The 27,752-nt window shown below is 45.0% G+C and overlaps 1 protein-coding gene and 1 long non-coding RNA gene across 2 annotated transcripts; one reads left to right on the forward strand and one right to left on the reverse strand.

Annotated features, from left to right (window-relative positions):
• The first annotated feature begins 1,269 nt into the window (after nucleotides 1-1,269).
• Nucleotides 1,270-26,376, forward strand: fam120c (family with sequence similarity 120C). Its single transcript, XM_029123871.2, has 16 exons — nucleotides 1,270-2,768; nucleotides 3,724-3,970; nucleotides 9,102-9,184; nucleotides 9,271-9,399; nucleotides 10,149-10,251; nucleotides 10,380-10,453; nucleotides 10,597-10,853; nucleotides 10,955-11,195; nucleotides 11,357-11,528; nucleotides 12,206-12,455; nucleotides 13,129-13,243; nucleotides 14,700-14,909; nucleotides 17,797-18,052; nucleotides 18,178-18,310; nucleotides 19,940-19,985; nucleotides 20,447-26,376. Exons 1-16 carry the CDS (start codon nucleotides 2,259-2,261, stop codon nucleotides 20,690-20,692), a joined length of 3,072 nt encoding a protein of 1,023 aa, XP_028979704.2. The 5' UTR covers nucleotides 1,270-2,258; the 3' UTR covers nucleotides 20,693-26,376.
• Nucleotides 15,782-17,197, reverse strand: LOC117595400. Its single transcript, XR_004576644.1, has 3 exons — nucleotides 16,956-17,197; nucleotides 16,821-16,919; nucleotides 15,782-16,121 (listed from the first exon to the last, which is right to left on the reverse strand). It is a non-coding gene; the product is annotated as an uncharacterized LOC117595400 (long non-coding RNA).
• Nucleotides 26,377-27,752: the final 1,376 nt, after the last annotated feature.

A 27,752-nucleotide genomic window follows, 5' to 3' on the forward strand; every position in this document is an offset into this window, starting at 1 on the left:
TTTAGCTTCATTACTGGGATGGTACTGGAGATTGAGGGTTATTATTTAAATAGATAGCGTCACATTTTCTGAGTCGTAGTTAGCTCATTCACATTTGACCTCGACCCTATGGTGGTTCTGAAAGGACAGCGACACCTGATGATCTGAGGTGACACCGTTGAGGCTTGCTATCTGGGTCGGCTTACTAGTCTGCTTACACACCAAGACCAGTGAAATGCCAGATAACTTCAGGTTGGCTCTGTCACACCTTTATACAACTAGATTTACACAACTAGGCGAGTCGGATGACTTACGCGCGCTTGAGCAAGACAGTTAACCCTAATTCCTGTGAAGACTGAAGCTGAAGACATAGGTTTAATGCCATCATATCCAACAAACATGATTTCAACAGAAAATATCACAACATGAAAGCAAAAATGTTTTACATTCAATGCTATATTTTGACAGTTACATGAATGATTGTTGGTCTGTTGTTCATTAATTTTATGATTGTGTTTTAAACCAGAGGGACAGCCAGTAAGAAAGAGGTAGAGGAGCTTTAGACAGACAACACAGTAATGAACTGTTGTGTATGAATTAATACAAAATATTTGTAATTAAATATGTTTATTCAAAATTTAGTCCAGTCAAACAATGCATTCCAATGCGCTTTACAACTAAAAAGAATAGTTAAAAAAAAAATCTATACAAAATTAAGAATCCAATTACAGTCCAGTACAACCCTGTTCCTGAATCCAGCTTCAGTCCTGCTGTACCAAACATATCCACAGTGGCGCGACAAACACAATGTAGGCAAACCTAGTAAGGCTACTTGTTACATTATTACATCATTCTCGTCTCACTTGTTGTTGAAAATTCACTGCATGCATAATTTATTGAATATATATACATTATTGAATATAGATACATACTGATAAATTCAGTTTTGTAGTTTGGCCAAAACAATGTGACCAGCATTGAGTCAAAGTGAGTCATAATCAATTCACTATATCGGCCTGCAAGTTAACGGTGCTTAACAATCATCGAGTTAGTGCAAGTGTAGCAGATCAAAGTATAATGTAACATTAGTCCAGATTTGTGTCAGAAAATCACTTCTGTTCTGGACCATATTCTCCTCTGGTTTTTCCAGCCAAGACCAGGCCACATATGTTCTTGGTAATTGGAGTCGTTCATACTAGTATTCCAGGGTCATCGAATGGATAGTTGGAGGTAGCTAAACTACATTTACCAGCGGTCCTTTGGCGTCATCACCGCCCTCGGCTCCATTCGCCTACCCTCCCACTTTTGTTGGTCCGCGAGGAAGTCGCAAGATGGCTGACATCGCTTGGAAGTATGTTCCCTTCCTCAACATGAAGTCGTGAGTGTGGAAGAAAGCGAGGGAGGCACCATCGGGCGTTTGTTTTTATTTTATTTTAGTTATTTTTTCTTTAATTTCTCCAAACATCCATTTCATTCCGCATCGTGTTTGTCCCAGAGTTGTCTTTGCGAGTTGACGCGTCAGTCACGCCGGGGACCCAGCTAACTAAATTAGCCAGCTAGCTACAGCAGTTAACGTTAGCAAGCTAGGTTGCTAACTAGTTAGCGAACTATAGCTAGCGAAGTCATATTTTTATATCACGTCGGCCAGGTAACTAGTACGTCTCAGTAATTTGAAGTAGACTTACGGTTAATATCAATATTTCATCTGTCAAATTTAGAATTACTCTTCCGTCATGATCGGTTACTAATGCGCAGCGTTTCTTCACGTTAATCAGGATTATTGTTTGAGTTGGAAGCATCGCCCAAATCACAACATAACTGTAGCTAGCCATCATCAGCTGTCAGTAACATTTCTGGTGTTATTTTGTTAGTTACATACAGAACTAACTAGCTAAACTTTGACTGTTTTTTTGGCAGTTTACCAAAAATACTGCTGGGAATGGAAAAACAATTATACACACACGACCAAAATTAGAAGATTGGTGTTGCACTCTAGCTAACTACTCAAGTTGTTACCAAATAAAAAGTTAACTAGCTCGCTAACTAGTTAAAAAGTGAATCTCTCGGTCTGGTCATCTTGTTTGACAGGCTAGCTATTATTTGCATGGTTGGTAACTCGTCGTGTTTGAGTTGGGGTTGGCAGCCAGTCACACTGAGACAAGTTAGCCGCCAGGTTCTAGCCAGCTGCGGTCTCGACCCTCACATCAACTACCACCACGGCGTTCCGAACGTACCCCGAGCCCTCCCCCGGCCAGACCCACCGGCTCAACAACACCGGTATGGGCGTGCAGGGCTTCCAGGAGTATCTGGAGAAACGGTGTCCCGGGGCTGCGGTCCCTGTGGACCTCCTCAAACTTGCCCGTATTACGGGCCGCCAGCCCCCGCACCATCATCACCACCCACACCACCCGAGCCATATGCCTCCTCCACCGCCACCCCCCGCCCGCATACTCATCGATGCTGACTCCGGCCTTCAGCGCCTCTATGGCGGCTACCAAACTGACTGGGTGTGCGGTGGGGAGTGGAACGCCATGCTTGGCTACCTGGCCGCGCTCTCCCAGGCCTGTCTGTACCAGGGTGGACTGGAGCTTGTGGTGGTATTCAACGGGACCCTTGGAAAAGAGCGGTGGCCGGAGTGGGCGAGGCGTGCACAGGGACAACGACAGACGGCCCAGCTCATCGTCAACCACGTCGGCAGCAAGGCCACCCCGCCTCCACGCGCCTGGTTCCTACCCCCGGCATGCCTCAGTCACTGCGTGCGACTCGCCATGTTCCGCTTTAGAGTGCGGGTGAGTACACCAGTATCTAGTCAACACGCTAATAACGGCTCAGGATATTTGTTTCAGGGCTGATAAGTCAAGGACATTTTATTGATGGCGCTAGCCTACCACTATCAATATACCAGCCAACTCAACTGGTGTTAGAAGACCAGTGACATGATCATACTGATTAGTCACTCAGTGCTAGCAACCATAAGGGCTTGAACCTACGAGCAGGTGGGAGGAGTTCCTATCAGGTTATAAGTGAAAGTGGATTAGACTTGACTCTTGGATGAACTGGATGGTCTTTGTCTCAGAGCATCATGTGACCACCCTTGACTGGAGCAAGAACAGAATGATTTGGGCTCCAAAATGGCACCCTATTCTGGGGTTCTGCTTTGTTGTGCCTGAGTTTATAGTACCCTGGTCAAGAGAAGTTAATGATAATGGAGCAGGCTCTGTGCAGTGGCCATCAGAAGTGTTCAACACTAAACAGAGGGCAGGATAAACACCTGAATCTAAGCTGTTGTTATACAACAGACCTATTTGACCAGACATGCATGAATCAGCATGGTCCTCCTGTTCCACACAGTGCCATGTAACATTCTGGGTGTTTATCGTCATTTTTTCAGGTGAGTGTTGGTTGTTTCTCATCACCTGTTTTCAAGTCAGGGTTGGTGTTTAGGGTTGCTTTAAGTTCAGATGAGAGTTTGTGGGGCCTTAGGTCAACCATAATTAGGGAGGTTCTTACATTTGGCTTTTTTCACGCATCTACAAGGTGTGTTATCTACATGTGTGAATTGGCCATGGTTTTTGTATGCCCCATAAAATATTACATTGCAATAAAATCCCTGTACATCTACAGTCCTGAGAATCACAGTACATATTCTGTCTGTATCGTGATATCTTATTGTGAGGTCAGAGTTAGGGATAAGCCTTTTGGGGTCAGAGGTTATTATTCTACCAACATAATGGTTTTATTTAGGTTGTGCAGACGTTGGATGACCACCACCGGGAGGTGTTGTCCCTCTACAGGGACTTCGGTTTCTGTGGCCTGATCGCCCAGGACTCAGAGTTTGCCCTCTGCAACGTGCCCGCCTACTTCTCCTCGCATGCGCTCAAACTGTCCTGGAACGGCAAGAACCTGACTACCCACCAGTACCTTCTCTCTGAAGCCGCCAGACAACTGGGCCTGAAGACACCACATCTGCCGTGCTTTGCTGCTCTGCTCGGTGAGTCGCACACAAAGCATAACGTCACTTTGTGTTAAGATAAAGGTTCTGTTTTTAATGTCCCCTTGTGTCCTGGTAAAGGTTCTGTTTTTAGTGCCCCTTAGTGTTAAGATAAAGGTTCTGTTTTTAATGTCCCCTTGTGTCCTGGTAAAGGTTCTGTTTTTAGTGCCCCTTAGTGTTCAGATAAAGGTTCTGTTTTTAGCGTCCCCTTGTGTCCTGATAAAGGTTCTGTTTTTAGCGTCCCCTTGTGTCCTGATAAAGGTTCTGTTTTTAGCGTCCCCTTGTGTCCTGATAAAGGTTCTGTTTTTAGTGTCCCCTTGTGTCCCAATAAAGGTTCTGTTTTTAGCGTCCCCTTGTGTCCTGATAAAGGTTCTGTTTTTAGTGCCCCTTTGTGTTCAGATAAAGGTTCTGTTTTTAGCGTCCCCTTGTGTTCAGATAAAGGTTCTGTTTTTAGCGTCCCCTTGTGTCCTGATAAAGGTTCTGTTTTTAGCGTCCCCTTGTGTCCCGATAAAGGTTCTGTTTTTAGCTTCCCCTTGTGTCCTGATAAAGGTTCTGTTTTTAGCGTCCCCTTGTGTCCTGATAAAGGTTCTGTTTTTAGTGCCCCTTTGTGTTCAGATAAAGGTTCTGTTTTTAGCGTCCCCTTGTGTCCTGATAAAGGTTCTGTTTTTAGCGTCCCCTTGTGTCCCGATAAAGGTTCTGTTTTTAGCTTCCCCTTGTGTCCTGATAAAGGTTCTGTTTTTAGCGTCCCCTTGTGTCCCGATAAAGGTTCTGTTTTTAGCGTCCCCTTGTGTCCTGATAAAGGTTCTGTTTTTAGTGCCCCTTTGTGTTCAGATAAAGGGTCGACCAATGTTTTTTTACAGGTTGATTATAAGTGATCGAGGAGAGGGGTGACTGATATTTGGGGCTGATATATATTTCTGGTGAAAGTGATTTTTTACTGTCAACGTTTTAAGTGATCGAAACAGAAAAGTAGAAATATTAGATTTTGAAGAATGAAGTGCAGGAAGCTCCTAGCAGCATTTCTTGTGAACCTAATTTTCATATTGATAAAAATAATTATCTAAATAGCTTCCCAAATCAAGTACATTTTACTGTTAACAATCTGTCGGGTTTCTTTCCTGTAAAAATGAATAGAATCAAGTAAAATGTAACATTAGTCCACACACAAAAAATGTAGCTGGGTATTGTCATCATAGAAAAAGATCATAATTAGGGTAATGTTTGCTGCAACTTCAGTTTAGATTATTGGGAACGTCAGCATTCTTACCTCTCGTCTCAGCCGCGCATCTCTCTGCGTTCTTCTTTCTCACGTCTCTCTCACAAATATGACATAGTGTTGATTGGCAATTTACTTGTGATGTATAACCAATCTGATAATTCTGCGGGCGGGGCATTGAGCAATACAAGCAGAAACCTTTCAGAGAGAAGCGACTGCCAGAGACGCGCATTTAAAATGAAGTATTTTATTGGCAATCATATCAGACAAATTAACAATTTCGATTATTGTAAAAAGTATGACTATCGGATCCAATTATCGGCCAAGCTGATAATCAGTCGACCCCTAGTTCAGATTAAGGTTTTGTTCTTAGCATGGCCCTGTATGGTGGCCCGGAAGTGCAAAACACAACCACTAATACGATGACATACTCCCGATAAAAATACTCCCCCCAATATCACAAAACATAACCACAAAAACGATGACACACTCCCGATAGAAATACTCCTCCCTATAACGCTAAACGTATCCACTAATACGATGACATTACCAATTCAATATCCCTTCCCCAAATACGAACGCACTCCTCTCCAGTAAGAAAACATAACCACTAATACGATGACACACTCCCAATCCAAACCCTTCCCATAATGCACCTTCCCCACATATGAACGCACCCCGCAGTAAAATGGAAAGGGTTGGTATTAGACCCGTCACTGATGGGAGGCCCAGTCTGTTATTCTGTGTTTATAAAATATATTTATAAGATATATTTCATGTTTCCTATTGTTTTTATTGTAAATTTTTATCTGTTCCAGTTTAAGTCTAATACCTTATTTACTAAATTTTTATACAGGCAGTGTATAATTAATGTTATTTGGCAGAAAAATAATGTGTATTCATCATTTATACAGTCTTTTGTTATTAAAATATATAGAAAGATAACGTTTGTGTGGTTTTTAATTAGCATTTGTTGAAATTTGTTGCATTGTCCAGATTTTAAGATTGTAATTTTTTTTTATAAAATGTGTGCCAGGTAAAGAGGTACAGAAATGGCAAAACATTGCTTTCAACATTGGTCGATTGTGGTGTATGAATATGGCCAATAGTTTTCTTGTTGATGCCTCCCTAGAATATTTTGTGCGTTTTTTGGAAAATGGAGCTGGTTCTAACATAGTGGTGGGACGTCCAAGATACGAGATGTTTTTCTAAATATAACTAGCGTTAGTTACATTTCAGCTCTGACTTAATTGTAATACAAGAGTATAAATTGCATGTATGTCGCTAACTCCAGCTGGGTTTTAATGTCACCTGTATGGCTTCACTGCTTCAGCTGTGTTTTGATCAAATTCTGACTGGAAGAAAAGTGGTTCAGATGACTCTGGCTGTGTGAATTTGCCCGCTGCACATAGAGCCTGACACATTGAGCTGGGAGAATTCCCACTGCACATAGAGCCTGACACATTGAGCTGTGAGAATTCCCACTGCACATAGAGCCTGACATTGAGCTGCGAGAATCCCCACTGCACATAGAGCCTGACACATTCGACTGGGAGAATTCTCACTGCACATAGAGCCTGACATTGAGCTGCGAGACTTCCCACTGCACATAGAGCCTGACACATTCGGCTTGGAGAATTCCCACTGCACATAGAGCCTGACATTGAGCTGCGAGAATCCCCACTGCACATAGAGCCTGAAATTGAGCTGGGAGAATCCCCACTGCACATAGAGCCTAACACATTTAGCTGGGAGAATTCCCACTGCACATAGAGCCTGACACATTCGGCTGGGAGAATTCCCACTGCACATAGAGCCTGACACATTGAGCTGTGAGAATTCCCACTGCACATAGACCCTGACACATTTAGCTGGGAGAATTCCCACTGCACATAGAGCCTGACATTGAGCTGGGAGAATTCCCACTGCACATAGAGCCTAACACATTGAGCTGGGAGAATTCCCACTGCACATAGAGCCTAACACATTGAGCTGGGAGAATTCCCTCTGCACATAGAGCCTGACACATTCGGCTTGGAGAATTCCCACTGCACATAGAGCCTGACACATTCGGCTGGGAGAATTCCCACTGCACATAGAGCCTGACACATTCGGCTTGGAGAATATCCACTGCACATAGAGCCTGACACATTCGGCTGGGAGAATGGGTCTTGAAATGTTCAGTGAAGGGCTAAATTCCACAAGCGGTATCCTCATACGTTTCTGGGTTGTCACTGTGTTGAAGTATCTGTGTCCCTTCAGGTTTCTGGGGACTGGATCATTGACTGAAGTGAAACCATGATTATCCTGATCCCACTAAGCCAATGAGTCTCTGTCCTTCACTGTGTTTTGCAGCTTTCATCATAAATGAGCTGTTAGGTTATCAAGGGTTCTAGGGAGCCGTTAAATTTTCAAATCCCACTTTGGGAAGAACTCATTCTTTGTAATACATGTTTACCGTTTGAGAGGGGGGCTTTTCTGTTATCTGCAGGTATATTTTTATTTCTCAGTTGTCAACATTTTGGCTCTATAGCAATTATGTTAGAACAGAGATGTGGATGTGGCTAGGAGGTAATGAGTATCCATAAAGCAGCTTTGGCCTGTAGTAGAACAGATGTTGGCTTGGACAGAAATGTTATCTTAGATTATTACATGGCTACTTTAAGTGAGACATATATTTTGTGATTTACAGTAGTAACTGTGATGTATTGAGTATCAGTGTAAAAAGTCAACATTTCGGTTCTGTGTCAACACTTTTCTAGGGTTTTTTCTGGATCAGAAAGGGGCTTAATTGGTGGGTGTGCCTGGGGTGTGTCATTGGACGTGTCCAGGGGAGTTGCTATAGACCAAGTTGACCTGCCAGCCCACAGAGTTTAAAAATTTTAGTGCCTCCCATTTTGATAATGTTTAATACTAATTTCTTTAAATTCCACAAATTTCTCCAAGGAGCTGATTGAAATGTTTTGAATTTTAATTCAAATTTCATGCCCTTTTAAACATCTTCCCATGGAGGTAAGAAAAACGGTACTTCCAAAACATTGCTAACACATTCAGCAGTTCAGAAAATGATCTCACAAGAGTCCATCAGCAAAATTAAATATATTGTTTTGGATATTTTACAGATGTCCTTGTCCTATGATGTCATTTAGCAGGTGCCATTTTCCAGATTGTTTAGCTCTTGTCTATATATGTTAACACTGCAGGCAACTTTCAGCAAGCAAGGGCTAGCCTGTATCTATGAAAACTGGTCGCAGTATTGACAAGAGATTCTAAGGCCTTTTCCAAAAACCCATAACTAAAACACTTTGCTTATCTCACTAGTCATTAGTGATTAGTTGTTCGGAACGAGCCCCCTGTTTTAGTCGAACACGAGTCACAAGTGACATCTAAACGAAGAGGATTCCTCATCACTACAAGCTTGTAACACTAGTTCTGCCTAAGCTGCTGGGTAGAGGACGTTTTGAGAGTCTGCTGGCTAACTTTGTTCTTAATAGATAACATGCATTCCAGCCTCCACTTTCTGCTTGAGAGATGACCGTGTTCTATCAGAAATGTTCATAAATGTTCAACCTTTTTATTTGTAAAGCTGAGCGTTAACGCAATTAGTAACCTTTCTTATTAGACAGGCCAGAAATGAAGTTTTAGAAACTACGAGTTTCTATGCCCAAAAGAATCCTGCTAGCTAACAATTAGCATTAATAATCCTGCTAGGTAACGATCAGCGTTAATAATCCAGCTTGCTAGCGATTAGATTAACTTGGTCTGTGAAAGTAAAAGCCACTCTTTGCAGTCCACAATAGGAAGATACAATTGCTTTGTCTGTAAAATAGGTCAGGTCTTTTTACTGCTGTCTCCAGCACCCTCCTCACTCTCTCACTCCCCTCCTCACTCTCACTCCTCCTCACTCTCTCTCAGGGAACCATATTCTCCCAGATGAAGACCTGGCTGCCTTCCACTGGAGCCTCTTAGGGCCAGAACACCCCCTGGCCTCACTCAAGGTATGAACTCTGACCACCTCTTCCATTGTAAACCGTAGGTGCTCATCTTGACCTGTGACCCTTGAACTGTAACCCCTGACCACTAGGTGCGTGCCCACCAATTGGTGCTGCCACCCTGTGAGGTGGTAATCAAGGCGGTGTCTGAATATGTGTCGTCGATCAAAGATCTGGGAAACCTGGATGCCATCGCCAGGGACGTCTTCAAACAGTCACAGGTACCAGACACCGCATTCAGTCACGCACTTTTCACATCCCAGAGTTTCTATTATTTTGACATCCATTACAGCTGTGAATGTTTTGGAGTAATATTCTACAATTTGCTAGTTTTTGTTAAGGTTTTTCTAGCTCAGTAAATTTTTAGGGAGCAATTCATAGGTTCATTAAAATATTCAGTGTCTCAGATTTTTGAAGACGTTTGTCGGAGTGGAACGTTCAGAAACCCCATCAGAAGCTTGGAAGCCAATCATCTTTGTCTGACTTAGAAATTGTGATACATTTCAGTAGAATGATCACTGTTACACTCATCCTCAGGGGTTTTCAACCTTTTGGGTCTAAAAATGTACGTCAACACAATTAGTTTTTGCATGAACTGACATGTAAAATGTTTAACGCAACTGCTTCTCGTGGCAAAACATGGTTGCTCCACTGCTCTTCCAACCAGGATGTCATGTGGGTCAAGTCCTTAGGCATAGTCACTTGCCTGACGAACCGCCTGAGGGGTTTGTGGTCATGTGACTGTGGCCATTTAAGCTGAGACACATACCAGCATAAATATCTCCACCTCTCGTTCACTAGTTTCTAATAACTTTTTTCTGTCTCTTCTTTTCCTTTTACCCATTCATCCTCTCTCTCCTCACCCCCATCTTTCCTTTCTCTGCCCCCTCCCCTGTTCCCCCTCCCCTGTGACCCCTCCCCTGTGATCCCTCCCCTGTTACCCCTCCTCTGTAACTTCTGTCTTCTCCAGTCTCGTATGGAGGACAAGGTTGAGCGTTTTAAGAAGGCTGTGGAGTATTTCTCAGCTGCCTCTAAACCCCGCCCACTCTCCATGGGACCCTCCCCCTATCTGGGTAAGTAACAAAGTAGGCACATATACACATATTTAAAAATAAAGACACACAATTAGCTATATTCTTTTTTTTCTTGTGTATTTTGTTAGATGTAGTTAATCTGGTAATGTATTTGTCTGTGTGTTTAGTGCCGGGGTTTGGTCCGGCTCCGTTTGGTGGACCTCCTGGTCACATGGGGGCGATGCAGCCTGGAAAGAACCAGGTAGGAGGCCCCTCCCTCTAATTCTGTTAGAACAAGATAGGACTCTTTTAAATATATTAAATATATGACAGCGTTAAGGCTTAGTATGAATGGGATATTAAAGACTTTCTGTCTCCTCACTCCCACACCCACCCATCCCCCAGTTCCCTCCCCAGGGGGTCAAACAACCCTATCAGAATGCTCCGTATGGGCCAGTCCCAGCCTCTCTCTTTCAGAACCCGCCACCTCCCCTACCGGACTGCAACGATTCACTGCCAGGGAAAATGGCCTTCACCGATTGGTCGGCTCCATATGACCAGGGAGGAAGTAGATTACCAAATCACCACGTGGCCGTGCCCTCAGGCCCCTCCCCCTCGCCTTCATCATCTTCTGATGGTGACGAGCCCAACGACAGTAGCAAGTGAGACACGCCTCTTTAACACCGTCACTCACCCAGTCACCATAGCAACCTGTTAAAACTGTCCTCCCTCCCCTCCATGTCCTCTCTCTCCTGTCATCCAGCCATCTGACAGACAAGTCCTCCAGGTGGGACGATCCATCCGGTCGGGGGGGCGGAGGGGATGGTTCCCACGGTAACGGGAGTGGGTCCAACATTCCATCGCTGTTGTCAATGGCAACAAGGAGTCATATGGACATAACCACACCCCCTCTGCCCCAAGTCAGTGCTGAGGTGTTGAGAGTAGCAGAACACAGACACCGAAGAGGCCTGATGTACCCTCAAATCTACCACATACTGACCAAGGTAACCCCCCCCCCCAAATCTACCACATACTGACCAAGGTAACCCCCCCCCAAATCTACCACATACTGACCAAGGTAACCCCCCCCCAAATCTACCACATACTGACCAAGGTAAACCCCCCCCCCACATACTGACCAATATTGTCTCTGTGCTCCCCACAGGGAGAGATGAAGATGGCGGTCTGTATTGAGGATGAGTGTAACAGTGATCTTCCTCCAGCCTCTCTGTTGTTCAGAGCTGCTAGGCAGTACAGCTACGGTGTTCTCTTCAGCCTTGCCGAAACACACAGACGCCTCGAGAGACTGGCCATGCGCAAGAGAGGACCTCTGGAGGGTGAGGGAGGGAGACAGTGTTGGGAAAATATGAACAATTTACTTCTACACTTTTCAAATATCTGTCCCTATCTCTCTGTCTGTCTGTCCCTGTCTGTCTGTCCCTGTCTCTCTGTCTGTCTGTCCCTGTCTGTCTGTCCCTGTCTCTCTGTCTGTCTGACCCTGTCTCTCTGTCTGTCTGTCCCTGTCTGTCCCTGTCTGTCTGTCTCTGTCTGTCTGTCTGACCCTGTCTCTCTGTCTCTCTGTCCCTGTCTGTCCCTGTCTGTCCCTGTCTGTCCCTGTCTCTCTGTCTGTCTGTCTGTCTGTCTGTCCCTGTCTCTCTCTGTCTGTCCCTGTCTGTCTGTCTCTGTCCCTGTCTGTCTGTCTCTGTCCCTGTCTGTCTGTCTCTGTCCCTGTCTGTCTGTCTCTGTCCCTGTCTCTCTGTCTGTCCCTGTCTCTCTGTCTGTCCCTGTCTCTGTCTGTCCCTGTCTGTCCTTGTCTCTCTGTCTGTCCCTGTCTCTCTGTCTGTCCCTGTCTGTCTGTCCCTGTCTCCCTGTCTGTCCCTGTCTCTCTGTCTGTCCCTGTCTCTCTGTCTGTCCCTGTCTCTCTGTCTGTCCCTGTCTGTCTGTCTCTGTCTGTCCCTGTCTGTCTGTCCCTGTCTGTCTGTCTGTCTCTGTCTCCCTGTCTCTGTCCTGTCAGTTCCTCCTGTCATAGTGAAGGAATGGTCTAGTGGTAAATCCAAGTCGGCGCTGACCCCAGAGCTGGTTCCGGCGCTGTGTTTCCGTGAGTGGACTTGTCCTAACCTGCGGAGGCTGTGGCTGGGCCGGGCCAGTGAGGACCGCTCCCGTCGGACCAGAGCCTTTCTGGCCTGCCTCCGGTCCGACTGCCCCGCCCTGCTCAACCCAGCACAGGTCCCACAACACCTGCTGCTCATGTGCTGCGTGCTGAGGTCAGTGTGGTGAGGGGACATGTAAGGAACAGGACACCGACACCCGCCCAGACGCCCTGACACCCGCCCAGACGCCCTGACGCCCTGACACCCGCCCTGACACCCTCCCTGACACCCGCCCTGACGCCCTGACACCTGCCCTGACACCCAGAAGCCCTGACACCCTCCCTGACACCCAGAAGCCCTGACGCCCTGACACCCTCCCTGACGCCCTGACACCCTCCCTGACGCCCTGACACCCTCCCTGACGCCCTGACACCCTCCCTGACGCCCTGACACCCTCCCTGACACCCTCCCTGACACCCGCCCTGACACCCGCCCTGACACCCGCCCTGACACCCGCCCTGACACCCGCCCTGACGCCCTGACACCCGCCCTGACACCCGCCCTGACGCCCTGACACCCGCCCTGACGCCCTGACACCCGCCCTGACGCCCTGACACCCACCCTGACACCCGCCCTGACGCCCTGACACCCTGACACCTGGCCTGATGCCCTGACACCCTGACACCCTCCCTGACACCCTGACGCCCTCCCTGACACCCTCCCTGACACCCTGACGCCCTCCCTGACGTCCGTGTGTGTGTGTGTGACGCCCTGACATCCGTGTGTGTGTGTGACGCCCTGACATCCGTGTGTGTGTGTGTGTGTGTGTGTGTGTGTGTCTATCCAGGTACATGCTGCAATGGCCAGGTGGTCGAATCCTTCAGAGACATGAGTTAGACGCCTTTCTGGCTCAGGCTGTTTCCAATCAGCTCTACGAACCAGACCAGCTACAGGAACTCAAGGTGACACTGAAACACTTGATGTTTAATGTCTTGGTGAAGGGGGTGCTGTTGTGGCTGTTCTCCACTGGTACTGGTACTGGTACTGGCTCGAACGGCTCAATTCTACACGCCTCGCCTCGGGTTGTTTCCCCCTGCAGATAGTACCCGCCCATAGTGACATCACAGGAAAACTGCAGTGACTCCACCTCCAACATGACAACCGTGGAGGATATCATACACCTACACCCGATACCGCCGAAAAGCCGGCATTTGCCAACTAACATAAACCCTGCAGTGAACAGAAAAGGCTATGGTCACAGACCCTGTTTGAAAAACTGTGAATAAGAATAGAATTATCGCCCTGCAGTATAAAAGATGACGTAACTGATGTTCTGTTGGATTTAAGTGCATACACCAACACATTTTAAATAACCTACATAACCCATCCATCCCGATTCAAAGGCATAAAGCCATTGTCTGACACTGGACGGCTAACTGCAGACCCACTTGTTTTGCATTGCTGCACGCTTTGAGTCACTCTTGTCCAATCAGAAGTCTTCCATGTTTTCACGTCATCTTTTGGTAACGCCTCAGTACGCTTGGAACCTTGATGGAGCAGGTACTAAAAAAGTATCTGGTCCCAGGTACTTTCCTAACCTTTACCCAATGGAAAAGCAGAAAAGGCGAGCCGAACCGAGACTAGCTGGTACCATGCAATGGAAAAGCTCCCAAAGCGAGTAGAGTCGAGGGGAGTTGAGTCGAGCCGGTACCATGCAGTGGAAAAGAGCCATTAGAAATCACCCAATCCCATTTATTTTGGTAAAGCCCTTTTTACATCAGCAGTTGTCGCAAAGTTATTTTACAGACACTCAGTCTGAACCACAAAGAATAACAGTTGCTTGGAAAAACTCCCTAGTAGGGTTGACACTTAGGAAGAAACCTAGAGAGGAGCCTGACTGTGAGGGGTGTGTGATGTCTGGGTGAGGAGCTCAGCGTTGACATGTGATGTCTGGGTGAGGAGCTCAGCGTTGACATGTGATGTCTGGGTGAGGAGCTCAGCGTTGACATGTGATGTCTGGGTGAGGAGCTCAGCGTTGACATGTGATGTCTGGGTGAGGAGCTCAGCGTTGACATGTGATGTCTGGGTGAGGAGCTCAGCGTTGACATGTGATGTCTGGGTGAGGAGCTCAGCGTTGACATGTGATGTCTGGGTGAGGAGCTAAGCGCTAACATGTGATGTCTGGGTGAGGAGCTCAGCGTTGACATGTGATGTCTGGGTGAGGAGCTCAGCGTTGACATGTGATGTCTGGGTGAGGAGCTAAGTGCTAACATGTGATGTCTGGGTGAGGAGCTAAGTGCTAACATGTGATGTCTGGTTGAGGAGCTAAGTGCTAAAATGTGATGTCTGGGTGAGGAGCTAAGTGCTAACATGTGATGTCTGGGTGAGGAGCTAAGTGCTAACATGTGATGTCTGTAGGTGGAGAAGGTGGACAGTCGCGGGGTCCAGCTGGCGTCTCTCTTCATGGCCGGTGTGGACACGGCCCTGCTGGTCAACGACGTGTGTGGCCAGCCCTTACCCTGGGAGCACTGCTGCCCCTGGGGGTTCTTCGACGGGAAGCTGTTTCAGACCAAACTGGCCCGCGCTGCCCGTGACAGGCAGGCCCTCCTCGACATGTGTGAAGGACAGGTGTGTGAATCCCTCTCTGGAGGCCTGGGAGTTTAGGGGAACAGAAATGAGATTGTTATGGAAATCAAACAGCACCATCTCCTGCATTTTGTCCCCACTCATGACCCCCTTCACTCTCTCCATGTTTTGTTATTTTATTTGTTATTTATTTGTAATTGATGTAAAACATTTCCCACAAATCTACTGTTAAATGTCTTTGTAGTACATTTAGACCGACGTTAAACTTGTTTTCTGTTTTCAACTTCTGTCTCCATTCTGGGTAGAATTAGTTCATTCCTCAAAGCAACACATTTAAGATCCATTTTCTGCTAAACCCACCATTCACAGAGACTCAGTGCATCCACTCAAACCACAATGGTTTCTGCTGGGAAATTATTCATGCAATCCACAGGAATTGTAATGATGGTGTTATATATTAAGGACTGCATAACATAAGGAATGAACCTGGTAGTGTCAGCATGTGTCGGCCCTTTGAGATTTCATAGCATCTGAAGTCAGTGATGTTGTTTGTGTACTGTCCTTGTCAGCCTTAATCTAATCACATGGCAGGAAATGTCTTATACCAACAAAAACACATTCATTCTCTGCTCATTCAACTAACTACAATTTAATAGACTCTGCCTGTTTAAAGACCTCCTCATATTCAACTGATGACCTACCCTCTGTTTAAAGACCTCCTCATATTCTACTGATGACCTACCCTCTGTTTAAACCTCATATTCTACTGATGACCTACCCTCTGTTTAAAGACCTCCTCATATTCTACTGATGACCTACCCTCTGTTTAAACACCTCATATTCTACTGATGACCTACCCTCTGTTTAAACACCTCATATTCTACTGATGACCTACCCTCTGTTTAAACACCTCATATTCTACTGATGACCTACCCTCTGTTTAAGGACCTCCTCATATTCTACTGATGACCTACCCTTTGTTTAAAGACCTCATTCTACTGATGACCTACCCTCTGTTTAAGGACTTCCTCATTCTACTGATGATCTACCCTCTGTTTATAGACCTCCTCATATTCTACTGATGACCTACCCTCTGTTTAAAGACCTCATTCTACTGATGACCTACCCTCTGTTTAAAGACCTCATTCTACTGATGACCTACCCTCTGTTTAAAGACCTCATTCTTCTGATGACCTACCCTCTGTTTAAGGACCTCCTCATATTCTACTGATGACCTACCCTCTGTTTAAAGACCTCCTCATATTCTACTGGTGACTTACCCTCTGTTTAAAGATCTCCTCATATTCTACTGGTGACCTACCCTCTGTTTAAAGATCTCCTCATATTCTACTGGTGACCTACCCTCTGTTTAAGGACCTCCTCATATTCTACTGATGACCTACCCTCTGTTTAAAGACCTCATTCTACTGATGACCTACCCTCTGTTTAAGGACTTCCTCATTCTACTGATGACCTACCCTCTGTTTATAGACCACCTCATATTCTACTGATGACCTACCCTCTGTTTAAAGACCTCATTCTACTGATGACCTACCCTCTGTTTAAAGACCTCATTCTTCTGATGACCTACCCTCTGTTTAAGGACCTCCTCATATTCTACTGATGACCTACCCTCTGTTTATAGACCTCCTCATATTCTACTGATGACCTACCCTCTGTTTATAGACCTCCTCATATTCTACTGATGACCTACCCTCTGTTTAAAGACCTCCTCATATTCTACTGGTGACCTACCCTCTGTTTAAAGACCTCATTCTACTGATGACCTACCCTCTGTTTATAGACCTCCTCATATTCTACTGATGACCTACCCTCTGTTTATAGACCTCCTCATATTCTACTGATGACCTACCCTCTGTTTAAAGACCTCATTCTACTGATGTTTAAGGACCTCCTCATATTCTACTGATGACCTACCCTCTGTTTAAGGACCTCCTCATATTCTACTGATGACCTACCCTCTGTTTAAGGACCTCCTCATATTCTACTGATGACCTACCCTCTGTTTAAAGACCTCATTCTACTGATGACCTACCCTCTGTTTAAAGATCTCATTCTACTGATGACCTACCCTCTGTTTAAAGACCTCATTCTACTGATGACCTACCCTCTGTTTATAGACCTCCTCATATTCTACTGATGACCTACCCTCTGTTTAAAGACCTCATTCTACTGATGACCTACCCTCTGTTTAAAGACCTCATTCTTCTGATGACCTACCCTCTGTTTAAGGACCTCCTCATATTCTACTGGTGACTTACCCTCTGTTTAAAGACCTCCTCATATTCTACTGGTGACTTACCCTCTGTTTAAGGACCTCCTCATATTCTACTGGTGACCTACCCTCTGTTTAAAGACCTCCTCATATTCTACTGGTGACCTACCCTCTGTTTAAAGACCTCCTCATATTCTACTGGTGACCTACCCTCTGTTTAAAGACCTCCTCATATTCTACTGGTGGCCTACCCTCTGTTTTACTTGCATCTCAAAGTAGTCTATAATCCTACGCATGATCTATCAATTAAATTAAATACAGAGCAACGGTCCTCTTCTCCGTGGGATGTACCATTAACAGTTCTCTACTCCGTGGGATGTACCATTAACGGTCCTCTTCTCTGTGGGATGTACCATTAACAGTTCTCTACTCCGTGGGATGTACCATTAACAGTTCTCTGCTCCGTGGGATGTACCATTAACAGTTCTCTGCTCCGTGGGATGTACCATTAACAGTTCTCTGCTCCGTGGGATGTACCATTAACAGTTCTCTGCTCCGTGGGATGTATCATTAACAGTTCTTTGCTTTTTGCTTCCTCCCTCCACCTCTCTCCTCTTCCTCCCTCCATCTCTCTCATCTTCCTCCCTCCATCTTTCTCTTCCTCCCCCATTTCCTCCTTCTCCCTCTCTGCAGGAGGAGCTGGTGTCTCGTGTGGAGAAGATGCGCCAGGCCATCCTCGAGGGCATTAACTTCACTCGCCCCCCTCCCCCTCCACCCCCACTCCCTCCCCCTTCCTTCCTCCCCCCGCCTAACATGGTGCCCCCCTTCTACCCGCTGCCCCCCCTCTACCCTCCCCGGCCCATGGGCAACATGCCCCCCCACCACCACCCTCATCATCACCATCCTCATCATCCTCACCCAGCACAGCACAGACCCAGAGCCTTCCCTGGTGAGTATCACAGACACACAACACCCTTTTCGAGAAATTGCCATTTATTTTTCAAAAACGATGGGATCCTTCTAGACATAAAATCTGTTATTTAAATGTCTGTCCATCTGTCTGTTGGTGAGCAGGTCTGCAGTCAATCCCCCCCCAGGGAGGGAAGTTAGAGATCGCCGGCATGGTGGTGGGCCAATGGGCTGGGAACAAACCACTGCGTGGCCGAGGGGGCTTCATGCAAGTGGTGTCTGTCGGCACAGGGAAAGGGTGAGACTGCTACAGCTTTTTAAATTAGTACAGGACTCCCGGGCGGGGGTCTAGAGCGGAACTCCCGGGCGGGGGTCTAGAGCGGGACTCCCGGGCGGGGGTCTAGAGCGGGACTCCCGGGCGGGGGTCTAGAGCGGGACTCCCGGGCGGGGGTCTAGAGCGGGACTCCCGGGCGGGGGTCTAGAGCGGAACTCCCGGGCGGGGGTCTAGAGCGGGACTCCCGGGCGGGGGTCTAGAGCGGGACTCCCGGGCGGGGGTCTAGAGCATTACATTTTCGGTTGGAAGCATCAGTGCAAGCTTTGAGTTTACCTCCATAATAACTAAATTGCTGCATCATAAGATAGACATTATAGATGTTATTGTCTTACAACGCCTTGAATCAACATGTGAGTGGTTCAGTTGGTAATCCTGTTAATCCAGCCCTTTGTGTTAATTTTAGTTTGACCATTTTTTTCTATTTCACTGTCAAATGAGATTTTCTATTGATACATGCATCTACTTTGTCTTCTGTGTGAACTAATATTACATTTAGCCTTATGCTATTGGCACTAATTCATCACCAGAAGTAGAAATTCAGAATTCAATGTTACCAATTCTAATTTGCCTCGATGGCAAATCCAGATGCCATTGAGAATTGCCACTTGTAACCACACAACTATTTTTCCCACTTGTACATACATTATACTTAATACCTGTACATACATTATGCTTAATACCTGTACATTTTCTGTAAATTTGTGAATTTTCCACTGCACATTTAGAATTGCCATATGTTAATACATTTGCATTAATTGCACATATATACATTCCATTTGTCAATACATATACTTAATACATTTTTTTTTATAAATTTCGCTAGACACCATTAAGCATTGTGTTAAACTGACTAACGTTTCTTATGTGGTTTACTTCCACCACAAATAGCGTCTATGAACTGTATGGCTTTTGCCACTGGACGTTTTAAGAGCTTATTAGCCAGTAACAGGCTTACTAGTATCTACTAACTTACTACTTGGAATAGTCATAAGAATGTTTTATTTTAGGCTTACTATAAGGTAGCTGCTGAAGATTTTGTCTATCCTGAACAAATCCTAAAGCACCATTTGTTTTGACTATGACAAGGCTCGAACCCGGGTCCCCTTGTTTGGCAGTCTGCGTCTTTAACCAGTACCCTATTTAACCAGGGGTAGTCAGTCTGTCACTCGCTCTTTTTGTCTGGCTCCACCTACGCAGTCCGGCAAAAATAACTTGTTTATTAATAATTATATATATTTATTCAGAAAACAAACATGAATGGCATTGGCAGCATTATTGGCACCCAAGAGCTAATATTTTGCTGCGCATCCTTTGGCAAAGATAACTACAGTCAAATGGTTTTTAAGCTTCCTGCACTGCTCTCCTGGCAACTTGGCCAAGCAAGATTATTAACTTCACTGTTTGATAACTGAATGGTGTCCTCTGCCCAGAACATCGTATGTTTACATTGAGGTAATCTGGTAAAATGGGTCGGTGGCACCAGTGCTAACTAATGCTAACTTCACAGCCAAGTCCGATAGGCTCAGTCCTGGTCTCTGATGTTACTCTTTTCTGATGGTTCTGTTTCTCCCTCCTCTCTCCCACTCTTTCCAGAAGGGGTAAGGACATTGCACTGAAAGCAGGTCGAGGAGGAAAAAAGGTAATTGCCAACAGAACATAGGTTTGACACCGCTAGAATGTCAAGCCGTACCATACCAGTGAAACCCTTATCCATCAGACAGAATACCAGTGAAACCCCTTATCCAACAGACATAGAATTCCAGTCAAACCCCTTATCCAACAGACATAGAATTCCAGTCAAACCCCTTATCCAACAGACATAGAATTCCAGTCAAACCCCTTATCCAACAGACATAGAATTCCAGTCAAACCCCTTATCCAACAGACATAGAATTCCAGTCAAACCCCTTATCCAACAGACATAGAATTCCAGTCAAACCCCTTATCCAACAGACATAGAATTCCAGTCAAACCCCTTTTTCAACAGACAGAATACCAGTCAAACCTTTTATCCAACCGATATAGAATACCTGTCAAAACGTTTATTTAAAAAACAAATAGCTGTCAATAAGCATCAACTCTTTCTCATTCCCTCCCCAGACCTCATCCTCCCCCCCCTCTACCAGCCCACATAAGCCCTTAGAGGAGGAGGGATCTAACTCTGGAGGTGTGGCCCAGCAGCTGAACGGCAGCTCTGCGGCCTCTACAATTGGCCAGCCGCTGGATCTGCCCCAACTGGCCCAGCCAACCCCGTGTGCCTTAGCCAGCAGAGACAACCAATCAGAAGAGGTCCCCTGTTGCCTTGACGACTGTCCCTCAGACGGAGCACTTACAAAGGAGGAGTGATGAGGCTTTCTATACCAGAATGCACCATGGGGTTCTGAGAGTCGTCTGTGTTCTACTGCCTTCCCCTGTCTGTCTATAAGCTCCGCCCACCAACACAACCGCCAGGAAGTCAGAGGGGGAGATGCTCTGCACGATCAGTAGATTGGATTGGTAATTGAGGTGTTCTACTAGCCCCTCCCCCTCCCTATGATGCTCTGTGATTGGTTGAGCAGAGCAGTAAGCCCCACTCCTTGATTTTGTCATGTATTTTTATTGGATCTTAACAATGAGAGTTTATTTCTCCATGAGTTGATATGTATTTTAGCCTTGCCCTTACATTTAAAGTCCCTCCCCATAAGCCTGCCCTTGAAGCCCCCCCCCTTTGCCCATTGCTATAGTAACCCAAGCACACTTATGTTATAATAATCCCTCCCCAGTGATTATATTGATATGAGTCCTCCCCAATGATAATAATATTATGACTCCTCCCCAAAAATATGAATGATATTATGACTCTTTCCCAATTATGTTAATTATATTATGACTCCTCCCCAATGATGATAATGACATTATGACTCCTCCCCAGTGGTAATGTTGACATTATGATTATTCCCTAGTGATAATGATATTGTGCGGAACCTCTCCCCATAGATGTGATCTACACTCTCTTAGTGGAACCGTTTAGCTGAGACCAAACGTGTTTAATGGTAATACTGTGTTTACACACAGACACACTTATATTGGCACAACACACATTTCAGGTAGAGCGTTAGTTGCAGTGCCTGGGTTTGGTTGCCCTTTGCGCCGCAGGGTATGAGGTCAGTGTTCTGAGGTTCAAATTGTAGATGTATTGAAGAAGGTAGATTAAAAGAGAAGAATGACTAAACAAGTCCCCCAATTTAATAGCAATATTGATCTACTATCATTAGCCATGTCGCTGACCGCCCAGAATGCTAGCAATGTTAGCAGTGCCCTGCCCAAACCCCTGCGTCGCTAATCCCTGTGAGCATTAGCGTGTTAGCTTTGCATAGCATTATCCAGATTCTTAAATAGCATTTGCACTGCTAGCCTGTTAGCGTGCTAAGTTACCCCCTAAGTTAGATGCAATGTATGTATGCACCTTAACCTGTTGCCCCAACGTATGCAAGCTCTTAGCCTCATGTATTTATACTGTGCATTATCCCCATGCTTTGATTGTATCCCAATGGTGAGCATTCATTAATGTTGTATTCACTGTGATGTTTATTGATTTATTTTGATTATGGATGACCAGACCCCTGGACACTTCTTCCAAACTAGAAAATCACTTTGACCCTTGACATCCATGGTCTACTTTAACTTGACCTTTGACCTAAAATACATATTTTACCTTTTAGAGAGCTCATTAGTGAACTGACCCTGTCTGAATGTGAACAGAGTGTTCTTCAGAAGAAGCACTTTGTTTTAAAATGTTTGAATCCTACTGGATTGTCCTCGTCCAGGTTAAAACACTGAGGCAACAACACAGGCCAAATATGGTGCCATGTCAGAGGTCCGGGGTAAGAGGTCAGTACTGACCCTGATTTACCCCTCCCCTTCTGACTGGGACCATGTCTAAATGAACCGAAGGCTACGTTTCATGGCGCCTCGTTCTTACCAAGATCTGCACTACTGCTCCTGTTCACCAGAAGCACTGCATTATGGGAAATAGGTTGCTGTTAGAGACCAGACCTGAGGAAGTCCCAAAGCATAGACCCAGACCTGCCCTTTCAGCTTGCTGGCCAATCAGGAGAGGCCTGGTAAAACACTGCCTGGTGATTGGTTATCGATAGCCCAGCGTTTTAAGCTCTTTAACCAACGGGAAGCACTTTCCACAAATCACCTAGCGTAGCAGCGGGTGTTTGGAGTGGGAACAATTGTTCTGCCCACAGTCTGAAGATAAAATAATAAAACATTTGATTTGTCATTATGTTATGTAGGATAACATTTGTATCCCCTTAATATGTCCTGCTCTGAGACGAATCAGAGTAATAACTTGTTAAAGTTAGTAGATCTAGACTACAAGGAGAAATCAGAGCCATTTGCCTACCTGGGTGAGAGGAGAGCAGGCCAATATACTGCCAGTCTCCTGGCCATCTTTAGAAATAAGGAACTGAATGAACTACCCCAGACTGTCAGACCAAGGCTTTTCCCTTTATACTGGCCTACAGTTGGCCAGAACCACCGGGCCGCCTCCCTGTCCCTGGGTCCATAGTAGGCCATGACATAGGGACAGGAACTCCTTACAAGGCAACATGATGGAAGCACCTTATTTTCTTACCATGTCAACCACTTCATGCTCCATATCTACCAATGTGAGCACTGAGAAGGTCCACGAGAAGCTGTCTGCGAGACTTGACTGAGGCAAACCCTGATCAGATTTAACAGGTCCCAGGTGGACCAATCATCCCTACAGGATAGGTCCTCTTCCTTCTCACGAAGAACACTATTGTGGAACTTTCACATCAGGGCCCAAAGGCATCTGATCAAAAGTTATGCACTTTGTGTAGGAAATAGGATTCTATTTGGGACAGTGTGGGAGTGTTAACGTTCAAATCTCTCTGAGCCCACCGCTACAATCTGTTACGGTGAGAAGCAACAAGCAGCCTGTTAACTAATAAAAACTAGAATTGACTGGTTATGTGATGGGTGTGTGAAGCATACAGAGCAGGGTGCTGCTAGGAGCGTAGAAACCATATTGGATCACAGCCCAAACTACCATAATATATATCTCAATAGGCTAATCACAGACCAAACTACCATAATATATCTCAATAGACTAATCACAGACCCAAACTATCATGATATATACATGGGTTTGGGATCCTACAGGTGATGCTAATGGCCAGCAAAACCTGTTTAAAAGCAGATCAGCTCTGCCTTGGTTGTTGAAATGAACTGGGAACTTTAGCAGTCTGGTTTTAACCCGGAGGTCTCTGGGCAGCCTAGCTGACCGAGTCCAACCTCTTGGCTAGAAAAGATCATTACTGGCCGCCACCACAAACACAGTACTACTTTAACTGTTAACATTAATGCAGTATGACATTACTGCAGTACCATGAGACGCTGTGGCCCTGCCGCACCAACATCAGTGTAGTCATGGCCGGGAGTCCTGCTGATGTCATACTCACTGGCAGGATTACACACACACACACACCCCTGTCGAACGATACTCTTATGTACACACACCGTAAACTCGGTTATAACGATACTCGTGTACACACACCGTAAACTCTTAGTGATGGCCATCTGCTGTCGTTTTGGGTGAGGTGTGGTTTCCATAACTCTGTGGCAGAAGCAAAGATGGACTGGTAACACTTTTAGAAACTGTTACCGAACTGCGGTCTGACACACACACACACACACACACACACACACACAGCTCTCTGGACTGGCTCGTAAGAATACTCATACACACATTGATGTCATTCAGTAGTTAGCATGGATGAATTCAAAAACGTGATTGAACTTTCCCATTGTTATTCGCCTCTGATTTAGCTTTTGTTAGATTTTATTGATCAGTGATTTTATTGCATAATAGCTTAATAACCCTCAATATACCATCATACTGTTTTCTCATTCCCACCCCCCTCTTTCTCCACCCACTTCTCTTTCCCCAGCCCCATCTCTTACTCCACCCATTATTTTTTATGCTAGTTCAGCTTGAAGAAGTCTGTAGAGCACACAGGTTCACAAACACACGCTGATAGACACACTCAGATACTGTTTCACAAACAATGAAACATATCCTACACACTGACACCCACACCTCATATGTTTATCGCCTGGCTGCCCAAACTCCCTCCAGCTAAACGCTACACCATGCCCACCCACTTTCCCCTCTGCTTCTGAATACCTCCCTGAGTACTCCAGCTAAACGCTACACCATGCCCACCCACTTTCCCCTATGCTTCTGAATACCTCCCTGAGTACTCCAGCTAAACGCTACACCATGCCCACCCACTTTCCCCTATGCTTCTGAATACCTCCCTGAGTACTCCAGCTAAACGCTACACCATGCCCACCCACTTTCCCCTCTGCTTCTGAATACCTCCCTGAGTACTCTTGGTTGCAACTTTTATGAAATTGTTGGCTTTGGCAAGATCCGTTTTTTTTAAATGTGCAATTGGCTTTGATGCTTTGATTGGAGATGATCCAATAGCTGATTACTTAGTTTCCCACAACACCCTTCATTTTGACATTGCCTACACGACTCAGAATGAACCATGTAGCAAACAGTACTGCAGCAGAAGATTTAAATTTGAGTCGTCAGGCAATCTTACTCCCCATCATTCTCAGTATCACCTGCTGCTCTCTTTTTCTTCTAGAACTGTTTCCATTGGCTCTTTCTGACCCCTCCCCTAACCAAACCCACTAACAGTAAAGGCTATATTATTATTAACTTTAATTATTGATTATCAGTTTCTCTTTGTGAACTAGCCAGAGTCTAGAAGAAAAAAGTCAACAAAAAAGACAAAATCAAACCTTTATTCAAATGTGTTTTTGCTTAATCTTGAATGTCTCTTTTAACCCTGCTTTTTGTCACAGCAACCGTTAGTTCTGATATACGCTTTAGCAAACCATAGAGATTTAAACTGTACCCATTTGCGATTTTCCTTCTGTATTTGATGTCATCAATCGTTTTAAAGAGCACTTCGCTGTTGTTTATGTCAGTTGAGTATGGCCCGTCAACATTTTTTAGAATAATCATCGTCTCTGCGCTACGTACGTATATTCTCGTACATTCTCGTATATTCTCGTATTCTCATCCCTTAAGATTTCATGGTCAACTCATTCTCAAGTGAAGCTGAACTTTGCACCACGTTAAGTCTCTCATTACCACCCTGAGAACCAGTCGTCGTCCCCCCCCCGTGATGGTATGCCCCACAATATTGACCTGTCGATGACCTATCATGGGAGACATTCTATGATGTCACAGCACGTGCTTGGTTTACCCTAAAAGATTGGAGTTTTGTGATGAGTAGAACAGAAGTGTATTGGTTCTAGTAGAACTGTATTTGAATGTTTCAGTACATGTATGTAAAGCTACACTGACTGATCCAGATAGGATCTACCTACTGAGACAACTCTCCCACATTTCACATTGGCACCCTTTTTTCTACGTGAATGTACGAAATAGGGTGACATTAGGGAATCAACCAGGGAGTGGAAATAGTCATGTGAGCAGTCAGTTTAGGTCACATGATGATGTGATGTCATACAGGTGTCAGTCTGTGTCTACTAATAACATGTACTGTACTAACACGTGTACTACATCACGATCTCAAACAACTAACACGTGTACTACATCATGTTCTGAACCAACTAACACTTGTACTACATGTAAACTGTAAACCAGCAGTAATGTGTGTACTACATCATGTACTGTAAGACGCCCCGCCCCCCCCAAAACAGTACAGTAAAGGGTTAATCTTCATGACTATTATTATTGCTGTTATTATGATTATGATGGGTATAATTTGTCATCGTTAGCTAAATGGAAGCACCAGAATGTTGTGGAGAGAGAGCTTTTATATTTGTCTGGCTGTGGAGGAAGTGATGTCACAGGAGGACAGGAACAGGAAGAAGGGAGAGGCGTGATGTAAAGAGGGCGGTCGTATTTGTACGGTTGGGAAACGACTTACAGTGCTGAAATAAAATTTATTCTTTTAGTAAAAAAGAACTTAGCAAATGTCTGTTTTTTGTCCTTTTCAGTTTGAATTAACAAAATATTTTTTTAACCTGCCATTTTGAGATGGATGTGGAATATGTTGTATTAAATCTATAAGTAAAATCCATATAATACCTCACTAAGGCATGAAGTTTGAAGGCAAGTGGTTTTGTAGACACTGGGCACAATCCGAGTACCTGACATACTACACCATCTTCGGGAACCCTTTTTGGATTTACACTTCTATTTTAACATCCAGTGCCCAAATTTAAATACTGGGAAAAATATAGTTTTTCTGTTATCTAACCTCAATCTAACCCTTATAACTAAACGTAACCGTAAGTCCTTAACACTAATGAGAAATCTAAATTTAGATGGGCCAAATGTACTCCCTTTGCATGATTTTCCTTGTTTTAGATGGTACAACATGCACAAGCATGCAACAGTACCCATTTTGGGTCACCTTTGGCTTAACTGAGGTGAGGTATTTCTAAAATTCGTTTTTTACTGTTCAACTGTTTTTGTTAGAATTTGAAAGGCCTTGTAATGTACTGGACAAACATGGTTCAAATAAACTTGCATTAATAAAATCAGTGCACGGGCAGGTTCTGCCTTTACAGCGTCCACAATACCACAGCCAACCGAAGATTAAAAAGTTCCATCTGTTTTTGATGGAAATGTGAGCTTTTGGAGCAAACCCGCATGTCTTGAACACCAGGGCCGTGACTAAAGCAGGGAAAGGTGGGTATGATTAACCAGGCCCATGGCTTGGCAGGGCACACTGACCGTAATGATGTCAATGTCTGGTGACGGCCCTGTAGGTGGGGTTGCCACACATCCTGTAAATGACACTTGACTCCTGCGTCCTGTTTTGAATCAATACAGGATGTGATTTGTCCTGTATTTTTATAAAAGTCCCATACACAATAATGAACAAAACGGGCCAGTAAATGTTTTGTAGGAGGAGTACTGTGCCTGTGTCTCTTCTGTACCAAACAATGTCTGTGCAGGTGCGCAGGCTACTGCCATGGTAGTTTAATGCAGTTTTGAAAGACAAACAGCTACTCAGCGCTGCAAAGGGTGATAAGTACACAAAAACTGGTCCACAAAAAAATAAAAAATACTTTAGACTTTCTAATAAACGTATGACTGTGGAAGAGGGTTGAGGAAAAGTTTAATAAATTGTTCAATCCATTTAGATTGTTTTCAATGATCCTTGTTAATAAAGCATTTCAAAATTTCAGTACAAATCTTTTTTTTGCATGGAAGGTGGCAACCCTACCTGTAGGAGACCCAATATGTGGGACACGCCAAATGTCACCTAGCTTACCTTATCAAGAACGCACGAGTGCATATATTTCTGTCAATCTAGGACACCATAAACTGGAAGAA

This window comes from Esox lucius, chromosome 12 (assembly GCF_011004845.1).
Source record: "Esox lucius isolate fEsoLuc1 chromosome 12, fEsoLuc1.pri, whole genome shotgun sequence".
Taxonomy (NCBI): domain Eukaryota; kingdom Metazoa; phylum Chordata; class Actinopteri; order Esociformes; family Esocidae; genus Esox; species Esox lucius.